Source organism: Lepus europaeus, chromosome 10 (assembly GCF_033115175.1).
Source record: "Lepus europaeus isolate LE1 chromosome 10, mLepTim1.pri, whole genome shotgun sequence".
NCBI lineage: Eukaryota > Metazoa > Chordata > Mammalia > Lagomorpha > Leporidae > Lepus > Lepus europaeus.
The window spans coordinates 524,581-537,877 of NC_084836.1; the positions used below are offsets into that span (position 1 = coordinate 524,581).

General features: G+C 67.2%; 1 protein-coding gene across 2 annotated transcripts; it reads right to left on the reverse strand.

The window, feature by feature from the left end:
• Positions 1 to 1,971: 1,971 nt before the first annotated feature.
• PANX2 (pannexin 2) lies at positions 1,972 to 7,661 on the reverse strand. 2 transcript variants are annotated; one of them, XM_062201901.1, is made up of 4 exons: positions 7,436 to 7,661; positions 2,802 to 4,226; positions 2,275 to 2,479; positions 1,972 to 2,189 (listed from the first exon to the last, which is right to left on the reverse strand). In XM_062201901.1, exons 1-4 carry the CDS (start codon positions 7,659 to 7,661, stop codon positions 2,150 to 2,152), a joined length of 1,896 nt encoding a protein of 631 aa, XP_062057885.1. In that variant the 3' UTR covers positions 1,972 to 2,149. The 2 variants fall into 2 exon arrangements, with proteins under 2 accessions (XP_062057885.1, XP_062057884.1); XM_062201900.1 differs by having other exon boundaries at positions 1,972 to 2,479.
• Between the last annotated feature and the right edge of the window lie 5,636 nt (positions 7,662 to 13,297).

The window sequence follows — 13,297 nt, forward strand, 5'->3', positions numbered from 1 at the left end:
GTGCCCCGCCCCCCGCCCCCACACTGCCCTTGGCTAGCCTGGCAAAGTCAGAGCTGGACTCCACACTGCCCAGACCACCGGGTCCCCTGCAGGACTCCGGACCACCACTACTCTGAGCCAAGATGCTGGGTGTACAGGGCAAGTTGGGGCCCCGGTGGGTGGGGGTGGGGATACCAGCTGCAGGGCTCAGCTGCGTGCCGTGGCGAGGTCCCAGCTCTCAGCAAACACCTCCACCCGCGGCCGGCGTCACTTGGGTTCCGTTGGGTCTCCTCGGCTGCTGTGCCTGGCCCGCCGCTGTGGCAGGCGCCGAGCATCTGGCCTGGTGCTCAGGGTTCCTGTGGAAGTGTTGAGTGCCACCCAGGAGGCCGGGGACACCACGCAAGGACATTGCTGACCTGGGGAGGCAGTCCCCCCAGGGTGGCCAGCGCCTAGAAATGGTGGGCCACTTCCTAGGCAAAGCCCGGGCCCAGAGCCGCCGCCCTGACCTGCCTCCATCACCCCAGGGTAGGAACCAGGCTTCCAGGGCGGCCCCACCCCACGCGCAGCCCCCCCAGTTTTTGCAGCCGGCTGTTCCTGAGCTGCTGACCCTGCTGCCCCCCAGTGGGTCCCTCCTCTAGGCACCTGCGAGTGGAGACTCAGCCCCCAGGGAGGCATCGCCTGCAGTGGACGGGGCAGCTCGTCCCGACTCCTGGCACCCATGTTCAGGGGAGCCCAAGGAGGGGGCTGCCAGGTGCTCCCCGCCGTGGCCCCAGCCCCATGGATTTCTGGCCCAGCTGCCGCTGCGCTCTGCCCCAAAGAGCAGCAGCCTGCAGCCCCCTGGGACCAGCCTTGTCCCACTGAGCCCTGGGCCGGGTGAGCACCTCCAGACCACACCAAGGGAGCCCCTGCGGGGAAGCCTTCCCGGACCCCGCCCCCCACCTCCTGGCAGGGAACCCCAACAGTTGCCGGGCCCCAAGCAGCTGGCAGGGTGTGGGGGGCGTCTGTGCCATGATGTGAGGGGTGCCAGCCCGGTGTTCCTGCCTCCCTGTGGCTGTGGCAGGGACCTGGGGGCCTGCAGTCCCTACCCCACAGGACCCGGCATCCTGGGTGGCACTCAACACCCACAAGCGTTATCAGAATAGTATTTATTGATATGCTCAGTGCTACCTTGTTAATACTGCGTCATGTTGCCATGTGGCTGAGGTAATAGGGGCGGGACCAGATGGCCCGACCAGGGCCCCCACAGGAAGAGGCGGGGCCTCGGCTGGGTGGCTGGGGGCCCGGGTGGGGGCGTGGTTATTGCGATGGACTGTTTCCCTCGTTTGCACACTGGCCCCTGCGCCTGCTGTCCCACAGCTGCTCACATGCACACGCCTGGTCACACACGCATGTCACGTGTGCACACGCTCACGCTCCCACACGCAGGCTCACTCACACACACTCACCTCCCACGTGCACACTCCAGGCTCAGGCTCGCTCGCGCACACATCTGAACCTCACAAACTGGCCTGCTCACGCTCCCACACGCAGGCTCACGCACTCACCTGCACAACTCACACCCACGCACACACATGTTCACGCACACTGGAGCCGCTGCCCTTGCCCACGCTTGCATGCTCTGCCTTCCACCCACTCACACGCACCCCAGTCTGTCTGGAACCCATCCTAGCCTCCTGATGATAAAGATGCTCATTACAGTAACATAGTAAAATAAGGTGTGTGTCAGGCTACAAGGAGAAAGTGCACGTGGGAGTGCGGGAGGGCGGCTCCCAGCTGTTACTGCCCGAGGACAGTGGCCCCCTGGGGCGAGGCCCAGCGGCCCCTTCGCTGGCTGGGGGCCCCTCGCCGTCCCGCCACGGCCCAGGCTCATGACAAAGTTGGCTAAAAAAATAAACTCTTCTCTTCTCACAGCCCAGCACCAGCGCCCAAGCGCCTGACGCAGAGAGCGGCGGCCTCGGCCCGCACCGGGATGGATGGCCGCTGCCCCCCACCTCGGCGCCACAGCGATGCCATGAGGGGCCAGGCTCCCCGCTGAGCGGGTGGGCAGGCACCGGCCCCGCGGCGGGGGGAGGGAGACTGGGGCGAGTGGGAGGCGCGTGGCACCGAGACCACGCAGGGCCCCGGCCGCGCTCATGCAGAGCGGCCCTCAGCCCTCAGAATTCCACTGTGTTCACAACCGTTCTGGGCTCGTCGAAGGTGGCGATGAGCAGCTGCTGGGTGGGGGGGATGGCGATGAGGTCGCTCATGTCGGGGGCCACGCGGGGACCCCCGTCCTCCTCCTCCCGGGCCTCGTACAGCGTGTTGATGTGGAGCAGGGGGTGAGTGGCATTTCGGCTCAGGATGGCGAGGGGGTCGGCCTTGCCCAGGCCAGCTGGTGACGACAGGGAGGCCGCGGCAGGGGCAGCCGGGGGCGAGCAGACGTGGAACGGGCCCCCGGGGGGCAGCCCTGCCCTGCCGGGCTCTGCGGGGAACGGGAGTTCCTTTTCGGGGAGCGGAGCATCTGTGGGCGGCCGAGAGCGGGGAGGGGGCGGCGTCACGCGGCTGCGCCGTGGGGGCTGCGCCCTCTCCCTGCAGCCCCCAACTCCGGACCGGCTGGGGCTCCTGACTCCTCCTGTTCGGGGACAGTCCTGGACACCCCTGCCCAGCCAGCAGCAGCTACCGGAGTGCCCCGGGGCCCACCTTACTCCCCCTCGGGGCGCCCCAGGGCCCCCACTTTGAGGCTAATGCGCCTGCAGCCCCGCCCCCTCCCACCGCGGTTCTCTGGGGCCAGGGGAAGGGGTCCTGCCCAGCTCTCCCCAGCCCGGCCCAGCCCGGCTTCTTACCTTTGGCGGGCGCTGCGCCCAGACCCAGCCCCCGCTCCTCGGCCTGAGACAGGAAGCCCCCCTCCTGGCTCCGGGAGGCGGGCAGGGCCGCCGGCGTGGGCTCGGGCTTGGCCTTCTTCGTGCCCAGGATGTAGGGGTGCACGTCCAGGGAGAAGTGGCGCGCGTGCTTCTTGTCGGGCGCGGGGCCCGAGTCCCCGCCGCCGCCGCCGCCCTTGTAGTGGTGCGCGGCGCGCGCGCCCGCGTCCAGCAGCGGGGCGATGAGCGTGTCGGTGGTCTTCCTGCGCACGGGCTTGGGCTTGTCGGCCTTGCCGCTGTCCACGCGCGCCACGGCCAGCGGCTCCTTGAAGGGCTGCGGCAGCGGGTTGCCGGAGGGGATCCACTTCATCTTGCGTCGCGGCCGCTTCACCACGGGCGGCTCGGCGGAGCCCGCGGGGTCGGCGCCTGGGTCGGCGCCGGGGTCGGCCGTCTGCACGCCCGAGTCGCGCACCGTGGGCGTGGCGTCGTGGTTGGACTGGGCCAGCGCGGCCAGCAGCTGCCGCACCACGTTGTCGTACATGAGGTCGCTCTCGTTGGTGATGAAGTCCAGGCGGTTGAGCGACTTGATGTGGTCGCGGTTCTCGTTGCAGAACATGGCCAGGATGTTGATGTCGCAGAACTGCGAGCGGCGCCACTGCCGGCGCGTCTTGATGCCCACCTTGTGCAGCTTGTCGAAGATGAAGTTGCTCTTGCGGAAGATGAACAGGTGCACCAGGTTGACGAGGATGACCAGGTTCATGAAGCAGAGCAGCACGATGTCCACGCCGGCGATGATGCGCTGCAGCTGCACGGACGGCAGCTTGCAGCTCACGCGCACGGCGGGCGCGGCGCCCAGCGCGCAGGTGAACTCGTTCTGCTTCTGCGTGGCGTAGTAGGTGCACAGGTAGGAGATGGGCACCACGCTGAGCAGCAGGATGAGCACGTGGCGCGCCAGGTACAGCTTGGCCAAGAAGTTGCTGCGGCCGCGGCGCTCCAGGTACTTCTCGAACAGGTTCTGCTCCGGGCTCTTCTCCTTCTCCGCGTTCTCGATGATCTCCCGCCGCTCCCGCTCCGTGATGCCAGGCCCCTTGGACTGGATCTGCTTTTCGATCTTGGGCGCCCGGCCCTCGGCCGCCCGGTGGTAGCAGTTGTCGATCTCCTGCAGCAGGAAGTTGAGCTCAGAGGTGAGGCGGGTGGCGGCCAGGAACTCCCAGCCCAGCGCCGGCACGTACATGATGGCGGCGAAGGCCAGCAGCGCATAGGGCAGGAACTTGTGCTCGAACAGCGAGGGCCACAGGCTGGCGTCCACGCCGGGCAGCGCGTCCCGCAGCTCCGTCCAGCAGTAGCCGCGGGCGTACAGCGCCTGGTCGCGGGTGAAGTTGTGAGGGGTGTAGCAGTAGATGGGTTCCTCTGGGGGCAGAGAGGAGACACGGGCTGGGGTGGGAAGAAGGGGCTGGCCTGGGGTGAAGGGTACAGGTCAGGCCCCTCGCCGGAGGCCTCCCACTCCGGCCCCCACCCCACCGCTGCCCGGCTCCTGCAGGAACTGCTGCTTCCCAGCGCGGCCCAGGCCTGCTTGCCCGCAGAGGACCTGACCAAGGCGGGCTGAGGGGCTGGCCCTGGGGACGGAGTTCCTCTCCATAGGCCCCATGTGCACGGGGAAGCCGAGTCCCAGAGAGAACCAAGACAGCCCCCGGCTCAGCTGGGGTCTCCTTAGCAGTGCAGCTGGACCCAGGTCCTGGTCCTCGAGACCCCCTGCCCTGGGGGAGAAAGCCCAGGAACCCTGGACGTGGGACAGGCACGGTTGGGGAGGACCCGCCTGTAGAGTGCCGGAGTGCAGGAGACACAGCCACGGCTGCGCCGCCTCCCCCACAGGGAGGGGACGCCAGAGGTGCTGCCCGCAGCTGCGCCCAGCCCAATGCCAGGCACCTGGGGGGCTCAGGGCCCAGGCCCTGGCCAGGTCAGGCGTGGGCTCTCACGCACCTTCCTCCATGGGTCAGGCCAGCACCCCCAGCCCCAGGGGGCCGGAACAGGCCCACCCCTGGGCTACCAGCCTCCACTTGAGGGTGCTGTTGGGTCCCGAGATGCCCTGGGGAAGGGGCCGGCTGGGGTGAGCCTTGCTCAGACAGGTGAGTGGGGGCTCCGTGAGGCAGGGACCACATCTACAAGCCCATGAGAGCCCGGGGCTGGCTGTGGGTGGAGGTGGGAGGCTGGGGGACCTGGTGGCCGCTGGGCTCGGCGAAGAGCAACCCCAGGGAGGCGAAGGCGTCGCTGCCCTCACGTTAACTGTGCATGGTCTTTTTGACGAGCGACACTCTCCTCCCTGGCCTGGCCTGCTTGGCCCTGGCCCTGGGGGAATAACAGTGGGGGGCGGCACAGCCCCCGGGCACAGCCTGTGGCCCCACCAGCTCCCGTCCGCAGCGGTGCAGCGCTGGCCCTGCTTCCCCAGCTGCTGCCGACGGCGCCACAGGGCACAGGGGCACAGCAGCAGGGCCTCCTCCTGCCCCCAGCTGCTCCCACCTGTGGCGGTCCCTGGCACTCCTGCTGGCCACAGGGGCCCCGTGTGAGGGCAGGGCCCAGCTGAGTGAGACAGTGGGCAGTGGGCCACTGAGCCGGGGCCCAGCTCAGACACAGACACTGCCATGGGTGTGCTAGAGGGAGACCCAGGGGCCTGCCCTGTCCAGATGTCAGGGCACAGTCTGTTCTGGGGGGCAGTGCTGTGTGGGTGGTGGGGGCACCCTGGCCATCCCCCATCAGAGGACATGCAGGGACCCCCTTAGCAGCTGGGAGCCTGCCTGGGCCCTTGGCACAGGATCCTCAGAGCCCTGAGGGTTCCTGCGTGTGCCACTGCTGTGCCACGGGGCCCAGCCCAGCCCTGCTCAGTGTCAGGGTCCCACCAGGCTCAGGCATGTCTCTGCCCCACCGTGTGCATCGACTGCCCCCACCCCGCGGTCCAGCAGCGCACGGCCCCACGGTGCCCCCTATGAGAGCAGAGCTGGTCCCGGCCGGCTGCCCTCACCTGCTGACCAGACCCCACCCCGTCGCCCCCACACCTGCTCATGACCCTCTGCTCTCAGGCCACTCGACACAGTGGCCTTGCAGGCTGTGGGATACTTGGCTGCCCATGGATGCCCACGGCCTCACCCCCAGAACTGTGACTGTTCCGTTCAGGTGTGGTCAGGTCCTGGGTTACCCAGGGGGATAAGGTGACCACAGTGGTCCTGATAGGAGCAGTCTGAGGGTGCAGGCCCAGGAGCCCAGGGAAGAGGCAGGAGCCTCAGGAGGACCTCACCGTGCCCCTGGGTGGTCCACCCCACAGTGTCCCGAGGCCGAGCTGCTAGGTCCTGGAAGGCGACAGCACAAGCTCACCTGGTGTCCTGGATGAGCAAACAGGGAGTGTCCCCTGGGCAGTCTGCGCTGGCACCTGCACACTGGACCTGCTCGCTGACCTCCTCCAGCCCCCCGAGAGCCCAGGCTCACCCATAGCTCGGCAGACCGATGGACCACACAGAACCTGGCCCATGGTCCCTGATGGACTGCCGCCAGAGCGGCTGACCACAGCCTCCTACACCCCATGGGTCCCCAGCTGGCAGGGCCACGTGTGGCTCCCGCCTGTAAGGCGCCCCGATTTGCATCACGTCTGGAGGAGCCACATGCATCCTGGGAGGACCCTGGGTGATTCCAGGTTCTGTGAGGCACCAAGGTGACGCAGGTCAGAGGCAAGCTCCGGGCTGGACAGTGTCCAGGCAGCTGCTGTCCTGCTGCCTGCGGCTGCACGCAACCGCCCATCCCCATGCAGCAGCTACCTGGAGGCCTCCACCAACCCCCAGCTCCTTGGGGAACCTCAGCCCAGGTCACCAGAGACCCAGCACCCACCTGCTACAGCCTGGAGGCCAGCCCTGTCCATGTGCCGGACCCTCTCCACACACGGAGGCCTGGAGGGGCCGGGGAAGGGCCTGGGCATGAGGGACAGGTGGGCACAGGTGCTGACGCAGCTGGGGTTGCCGAGCGCCCAGCTGTGGGCCTGCCTTGCTGCACCTGCCTGTCCTGGGCGGGCTGTGTGCCAAAGACGACATACCACGGTCCTGCCCACCGGGCACCAGCGAGGTCTTTGCAGATGTCAGGGGGGTGCAGGGTCCAACCCCCCCGAGAGGCACCCTCGGGAGGGCGCCTGAGTGCACACAGACACAGAGATGGGGGACACAGCCCCCACGGGGAACCCCGGGGCTTGCCCCTGGCCACAGAGGCTGAAGGGGCAGGAAGACCCCCCGGGGGGCCCACACCCTGGTCTCAGACTTCTGCTGGTCTAATCCCCCTGGTGAGCAGGCTTTTCATGGCCACTGCGGGAAGATAACCCATGGCACACCTGAGCACACCTGTGCACACCTGGGTGTGTGCATGCTTGCAGGATGGTGTGTGCTGCCTCCTGTCCCGTCTGTCAGATGCCCAACCCTGGCCATCGCTGTCCAAGCATAACCTCCTGTCCAGGTTATGGCGACTCCCAGGAGCCCAGGGATCTGGGGGACAGGCCGACTGTGACCCCGACTCCGGGAGGCCGACCCCGGGGAGGGGGAACCAGGCGCCGGGCGGGGTGGGGGTTGCCGCCGGGTGGCCCGCCTCACCTGCGAAGTTCTTGGTGAAGACCAGGGTGACCAGCAGGATGGGCACGAGCACGGTGCCCATGGTGACCACGCGGTCGAACGGCAGCTCGAGCTTCAGCGGCAGCAGCAGCGCGGCCAGCGCGCCCGCCTTCTCGTCCTGCGCGCCGGGCAGGATCAGCTCCCGCAGCTTCTCGCCCGCCAGCAGCGCGGTCGCCATGTCCGCCGACTGCTCCAGGAGGTGTTGCATGGGGGGCGCGGGGCCCGCGGGGGGCCGGGGGCGCAGGAGCGGGGCGCGGGGCCCGCGGGGGGCCGGGGGCGCGGGAGCGGGGCGCGGGGCCCGCGGCGGGGGCGGCCGCCGGCGGCGCGGGGGGCGGGTGCGGGGCGGCCGCCTCCGCGGCAGCCCCGGCCCCGCGCCCGGCGCGTCCCTCCCGGCGGGGGCGGCGGCCGGCGGAGCGCCGCTGTCCCTGCGGCCGAGGCCTCGCTCTGCGCGGGAGGGGGGCTGTTTACCTGCGGCGGCTCCGCGGCGTGGCTCCGCCCCCTCCCGCCACGCAGATGCGGTGCGGGCGATGACTTTGCAGAAAAAAAATTTATTTTTTTTTGAATTGAGCGAAGAGAACGCACAGGGACCGGTCGGCGAACCCCGGCCCGCGGGCCGAGCCGGAGCCCGAGGCGTCACCGGCCGCGGCGCGGGCGCCTAGAGCGGCCGGGCGGCCCGGGAGTCGCGCCCCACGCGGGGGTCCCTGTCCCGCACGCTCCCCGCCGCCGGGGCGCGGAGACCCCCACTGCCCGGGGGCGTGGCCGGCATGGGCGTGGCGACCGGACGCCCCCTCCCCGCACAGGCTCCGCGGCGCCCGCGCGTCCCTCGGCGCCGCCTGCTCGCCCTCCCGCAGCCGCCGCAGCCCGCTCCGCTCTCCGTCCGCAGGCGTCCCGAGGGTGCCCGCCCCTGGGCGTCCTGACGCGTGGGTCTGGACCCCACCATCTCGCGGCGCGTCCGCGCCCCCCGACCCCTTCCCGGCGGAGCTGACGGTCCGCACCGCGTTTGTAAGGTGCTGGGTGCGGTCGCGGCTAATCCATCCGCAGAGGCCGCCTGGCGCGCCAGTGTTTTCTACCCGCTCGGGGTGGGCCCGAGGTCCGGGGCTGCGCACCCCTTGGCTGGGCACACTGTGGAGCCTGGGGGCCGGCGCTCCTGGCTCCGCTTGTTTTACCGCCCCCCACGTAGCTCGGGGAAGGTGGCCGCCCCCAGATAACCCCGACGTCCCTAGATAACCCAGGCCGCCCAGAGCCAGGAGCCCGAGCGCTCCAGCCTTCCGCCGCCTCCTGGAAGCATTGGCAGGAAGCTGTAGAGAAAGCGGAGAAACTGGAGGGGACCAGCACAGCGGATGCGGGAGCAGGTGCCCCAAGCCGCGCCACAAGGCCCGCCGAGCGCCGGCTCACCTTTCGCAGCCCTTCCTGGCTCAGCCCCGGGCCTGTGACTGGACCACCTGCAGTCTACACACGGTGCATGTCTCCGTTTATTTACGGCTTCTTTACACCCTGTAACAGAATTCAGCCTCTTGGGTGGGTGTTTGATGTATTGGCTAAGACGCTCTGTTTGGGACCTCTGTGTCGCATATCCGGCCCCTGCTACAGCAGATCCTGGGAGGCCGCAGGTGATGGCTCAGGCACTTGGTCCCTGGCGCCCCCTGCGACATCTGGATGCAGTTCCCAACTAGAGGTTAGGCCTGGCCCAGCCCTGGCTGTTGCAGACGTTTGCAGAGTGAACCAACAGACAGGAGATGTCTCTCAAATAGCAATAGAAATCTCTAAACCGCCCTTCCTGCACTGGTTTGCGACGCGGTTTCCTACATGCACCTGTTTCTCTCTGAAGCATGTCGGGCACTGAGTGCCCAAGAACGCTGCTGACTTCCAGGTGTGACCGGCGTTGGCGCTGTGGGTGCTGGGCCTTTGACCACCAGCTTTGCATGGTGCCCCATGGCTGGATGTGACCGAGCGCCTGAGAGCCCCTGGGCAGGCCTGTAGGGCCTGGCAGACCTGAGACCTGGCCCGGGGCCCCAGCACCTGCTGCTCCACTCAGTGGCCACTGGATGCCGCCCTCACTCCTGGTGGTGGTGGTGGTGGGGGGCTAGATGGGTGCCGGGAGGGAATCTGTACAGAGGGGGCAGAGGTCGATGACACCCTGGATAGGGGCTCAAATCCTGCGGGACCCTGTCTCTGCTGCCCTCCCAAGAGGATGCGTGGGGAACAGGGCCTACCGCTGCCGTTGTCACAGAGTGGCGTGGCCCGGAGAACACGCCTCCCAGCTCCTGGCTCGGGAAGGAGCCGCCTCACTGGAGCAGCTTGCCCTCTGGGGATGTGTTAAACTGTGGCCCCAGGGTGGGCGTCAAGTCACCAGCGTCTGCACCTGCACTTGGCTCACCTCCTGCCTGCTCCGCCCGATTCCAGCTTCCCGAGGACGCACACCCTGGAGAGCAGCAGGTGATGGCTCCAGTACTTGGGTTCCTGCCACCCACCTGGGAGGCCAGAAGGGGGCTCCCGGCTCCAGCCTGGCCCAGCCCTGGCTGTGGGGGGCTTTTGGGGAGTGAACCCAAAGATGGAAGATCTCCGTCTCCCTCTCTTTGTCTCTGCTTTTCAAATAAAATGAAAGCAAAGAACAAAGCCTCAACATCCATTTCCGCTTATTTAGGCAGCTAAATTTTCTCAGCTCTTACTTTTGTCATGGAGAGCAGAGACACCCTACAGGTCATGGGACATCCAGGTTTAGTTATGCATGGAACTGGCAACACAGACGCCCCTCAGGAGCACTTACGATGGTAATTTTTTTTTTTTTTTTAAGGAGGCTGAGTTACAGATGGAGAGAGGGAGAGACAGAGAGATCTTCCATCTACTGGTTCGCTCCCCAAATGGCCCCAACAGCCAGAGCTGGGTCCATCTGCAGTCAGGAACCAGGAGTTCCTTCCAGGTCTCCCACGTGGGAGCAGGGGCCCCAGCACTTGGGTCATCTTCCACTGCTCTCCCAGGCCACCAGCAGGGAGCTCGATTGAAGAGCAGCAGCCATGTCTCGAACCGGTGCCCACATGGGATGCCGGTGCTGCAGGCGGAGGCTCAGCCTGCTGCCCACAGTGCCGGCCCCTTATGAGAGTAAGTCTAACAACCCATGTGGGCCGTGGGCTCACAAGTGCAGGCAGTGGCCTGAGCGGTCAGAACAGGCCAGGCTGCCGCGTGGGTGTCAGGGTGGCAGTGGGCTCCTGGCACCCACTGCAACTGAGCAGCCTCCACCCAGTGGGGCTTCTCTGGCCAGAGCTGGCCACCAGCTCACAGCCTCGTGTGTGGGGGTGGAGGGCAATGGTGGCAAACCCCATGGTGTGCCCAAAGGAATAGGGTCACCTGTGACACCCAAACTCTGTGCTAGGGGACAATTCTGTGGGGGAAATGGAACGGAACCGAGCGTCCAGCTGTGAAAACAGCCACGTGGGAGGAAGAGGAGCCACGTGGGGGAGGGGGCATCCAGCTGGCTCCTGAGCGAGGGAGGGTCTTGCCCCCAAGGCACCATGACCCACACAAAGACCCCATCACACTGGCGCCAGGCCTGAGTGGCCGGCCCGGACTCCCCGATGTCCTGTGGCCAGCTGAGCTGCTCCCGGATTCTGACCACAGAACCAGGAGGTGGGATGCTATGGCTACCGACAGAACTGCTGTGGGGGGCAGTTCATCCTCAGGCCATGACCAATGAGGACAAGGCAGCGTGGCACTAGGCACCCCTTGGGAGATACCAGGAGGGGCCGGGGGCTCTGAGTGACAGCCAGTGAGTCCCTGCTGGCCCTGGAAGCTATCTCCTCCCACCGCCACCCACATGGTGCCTGTGCAGGATGTCAGAGCACCGGCTGGAGCCTGAGCCAGCAGCCCAGGGACCCTGGACCCTCCTCTGCTGTTGGTCTCCGGCACAGCTCTGGCCTCTGTGCCTGACCTTCCTCGAGGGCCTGACCCTGCTGTGTGTGCTGGGACACTGGGGGCACAGCCCAGGAGCTGCTTCCTGTCCAGGTCTGACATCTCCTGGCTTGTGCAGGTCTTCGGGGGGCACCAGCACCTTCCAGGCACGGAGGTACTCCAGGGGACCCAGCAGCCTGCTCCTTCTGCTGATACCCCATTCTCATGATTGTCCTGAGGCAAGAGCTGGGGCTGTGCCGTCTGCCAGTGAGGACTGGGCAGAGCGAGGCCTGGCTGGGCCTGTGTCAGCCTCCAGCAGAGCCTCAGGGCCGGCGTGGGACTGCCTGTGCTGGGCTGTCCCTTTCTTGCCAATCCTCCCTGCCACTGCGACTCCAGGGACCGGCAGACGGCGGCTGCCTGTACAGGTGCCTTGCCCAGGTGAGCACAAGGTGCAGTCTTCCTGTGGCCCAGACGCAAGGCAGCTCCCGTGCTGGGATTCTGCTGGGCAAGACCTCGAGGTGGAACGATGTCCAACACCCACACCACGCATCAGACACCCCAGCTTCTGCAGCTGGAGGCAGCTGAGCTCCTGCCTCCCCTCCCTGGGCCACTGCCCTCCCCGAGTCCTGCCTCCCTGATCCCCTCAGCTGCCCTGGTGGACACAAACCCTCACGCCAGTCCTCCCAGCCCACAGCCCACAGCCCCCAGTCCCCAGTCCCCAGCTGACAGGCAAGGCCAGCTCTGCAGAGGGAGGGGGCGACTGGGGCGGTGGGGAGGTGCAGTGTTCAAAGCCCCCGAGCTGGGTTTAGTGCTCACTGCTGCCTTGGTAACCTCATCGTAACTCATGACACGGCTTGGCTGTGTGATGGGAATGTGGGGCCCACGTGGGGGGTTTCTTGTGTGGCCACTGCTGTTCGGTGCTCCATCCTGCCTACAGGTACAAAATCCTCATGGACCCCCAGTGTGTGCCAAAAGGGTGGCCAGGAGGTCATGCTCTGACCCAGAGTTGGGGCTTTGAATGAAGTGTGACGGCCCTGGACACAGCGGGTTATGCCCCACATCCTGTAGTGAGTGCCGGCTGCTCCACTCCAGTCCAGCTCCCTGCTAATGCACCTGGGAGAGCACTGAAGATGCCCGTTAGGGCCCCTGCCACCCATGCAGGAGACCCGGACAGGATTTCACTCGTGGCTTCGGCGTGGCCCAGACCCAGTGGGGCCACCCCTCGTCCTCCTCCCTTGAGACTCCAGGCTGCCCCCTGGACCCAGCCTCCACCAGTCATGCTGCTCTGCACGGGGTTGCCCCGGAGGCGCCATGGGAGGAAGCTGGGTCCTCCTGACTCCTGCCTCCCAGGGGGAGCTGGGCAGCGACCTCCTGGAACCAGCATGTGTGTCCCTGACAGAAGGGCCAGGGCCTGTGGACACTGCACACGGCTGGGCAGCTGCCACAATAGGCACAGGAGCCCGTGGGGCATCTCATGAAAAAGCTTCGTGGCAGAGGCGCGCTCTGGGGGCAGGGCGGTCACTCTGGGCACCTGGGGGTAGGGAAGCTGGCGTGGGCAAGACTGGCCCCGGCCACCTGCCTCGGGGGATATGCCCCACGTCTGCCCAGGGCCACCTCTGGTTGCTGCTGTGACCTGGGCACCTCACGGCAAACCTGGCCGGTTCTCTGATCTGAAGGCCTGACCCTGTCATCAGGGCTGCTCAAAGTTAGGCCACAGCCAACCCCGACCACTGCACTGTTCCTGGACCTACGAGTGAACGGGGTGGGCCAGAGTGGGCACACTGGTGTGGTGCTCCACCTTGGCAGGGCTGGTCCCCCTGGGGTGCCGGCTCCAGGTCAGCCCAGGCCCCTGTGGGGATGCACCCAGCACCTGGACATGGGGCGAGGGAGAGACACTGCACGGTTGCAGAGATGGGCAGCTCCCACCTGCCCAAGGGGCTGCCCCGCAGCACTGAGCCC

Coding starts and splice junctions, on each gene's coding strand:
- PANX2 (XM_062201900.1), bottom strand. CDS start 7,661: ATGCAACACCTCCTGGAGCAGTCGGCGGACATGGCGACCGCGCTGCTG. Junction 4,227..7,435: donor CTTCACCAAGAACTTCGCAG/GTGAGGCGGGCC, acceptor CTCTGCCCCCAG/AGGAACCCATCTACTGCTAC. Junction 2,480..2,801: donor GGGCGCAGCGCCCGCCAAAG/GTAAGAAGCCGG, acceptor GGCCGCCCACAG/ATGCTCCGCTCCCCGAAAAG.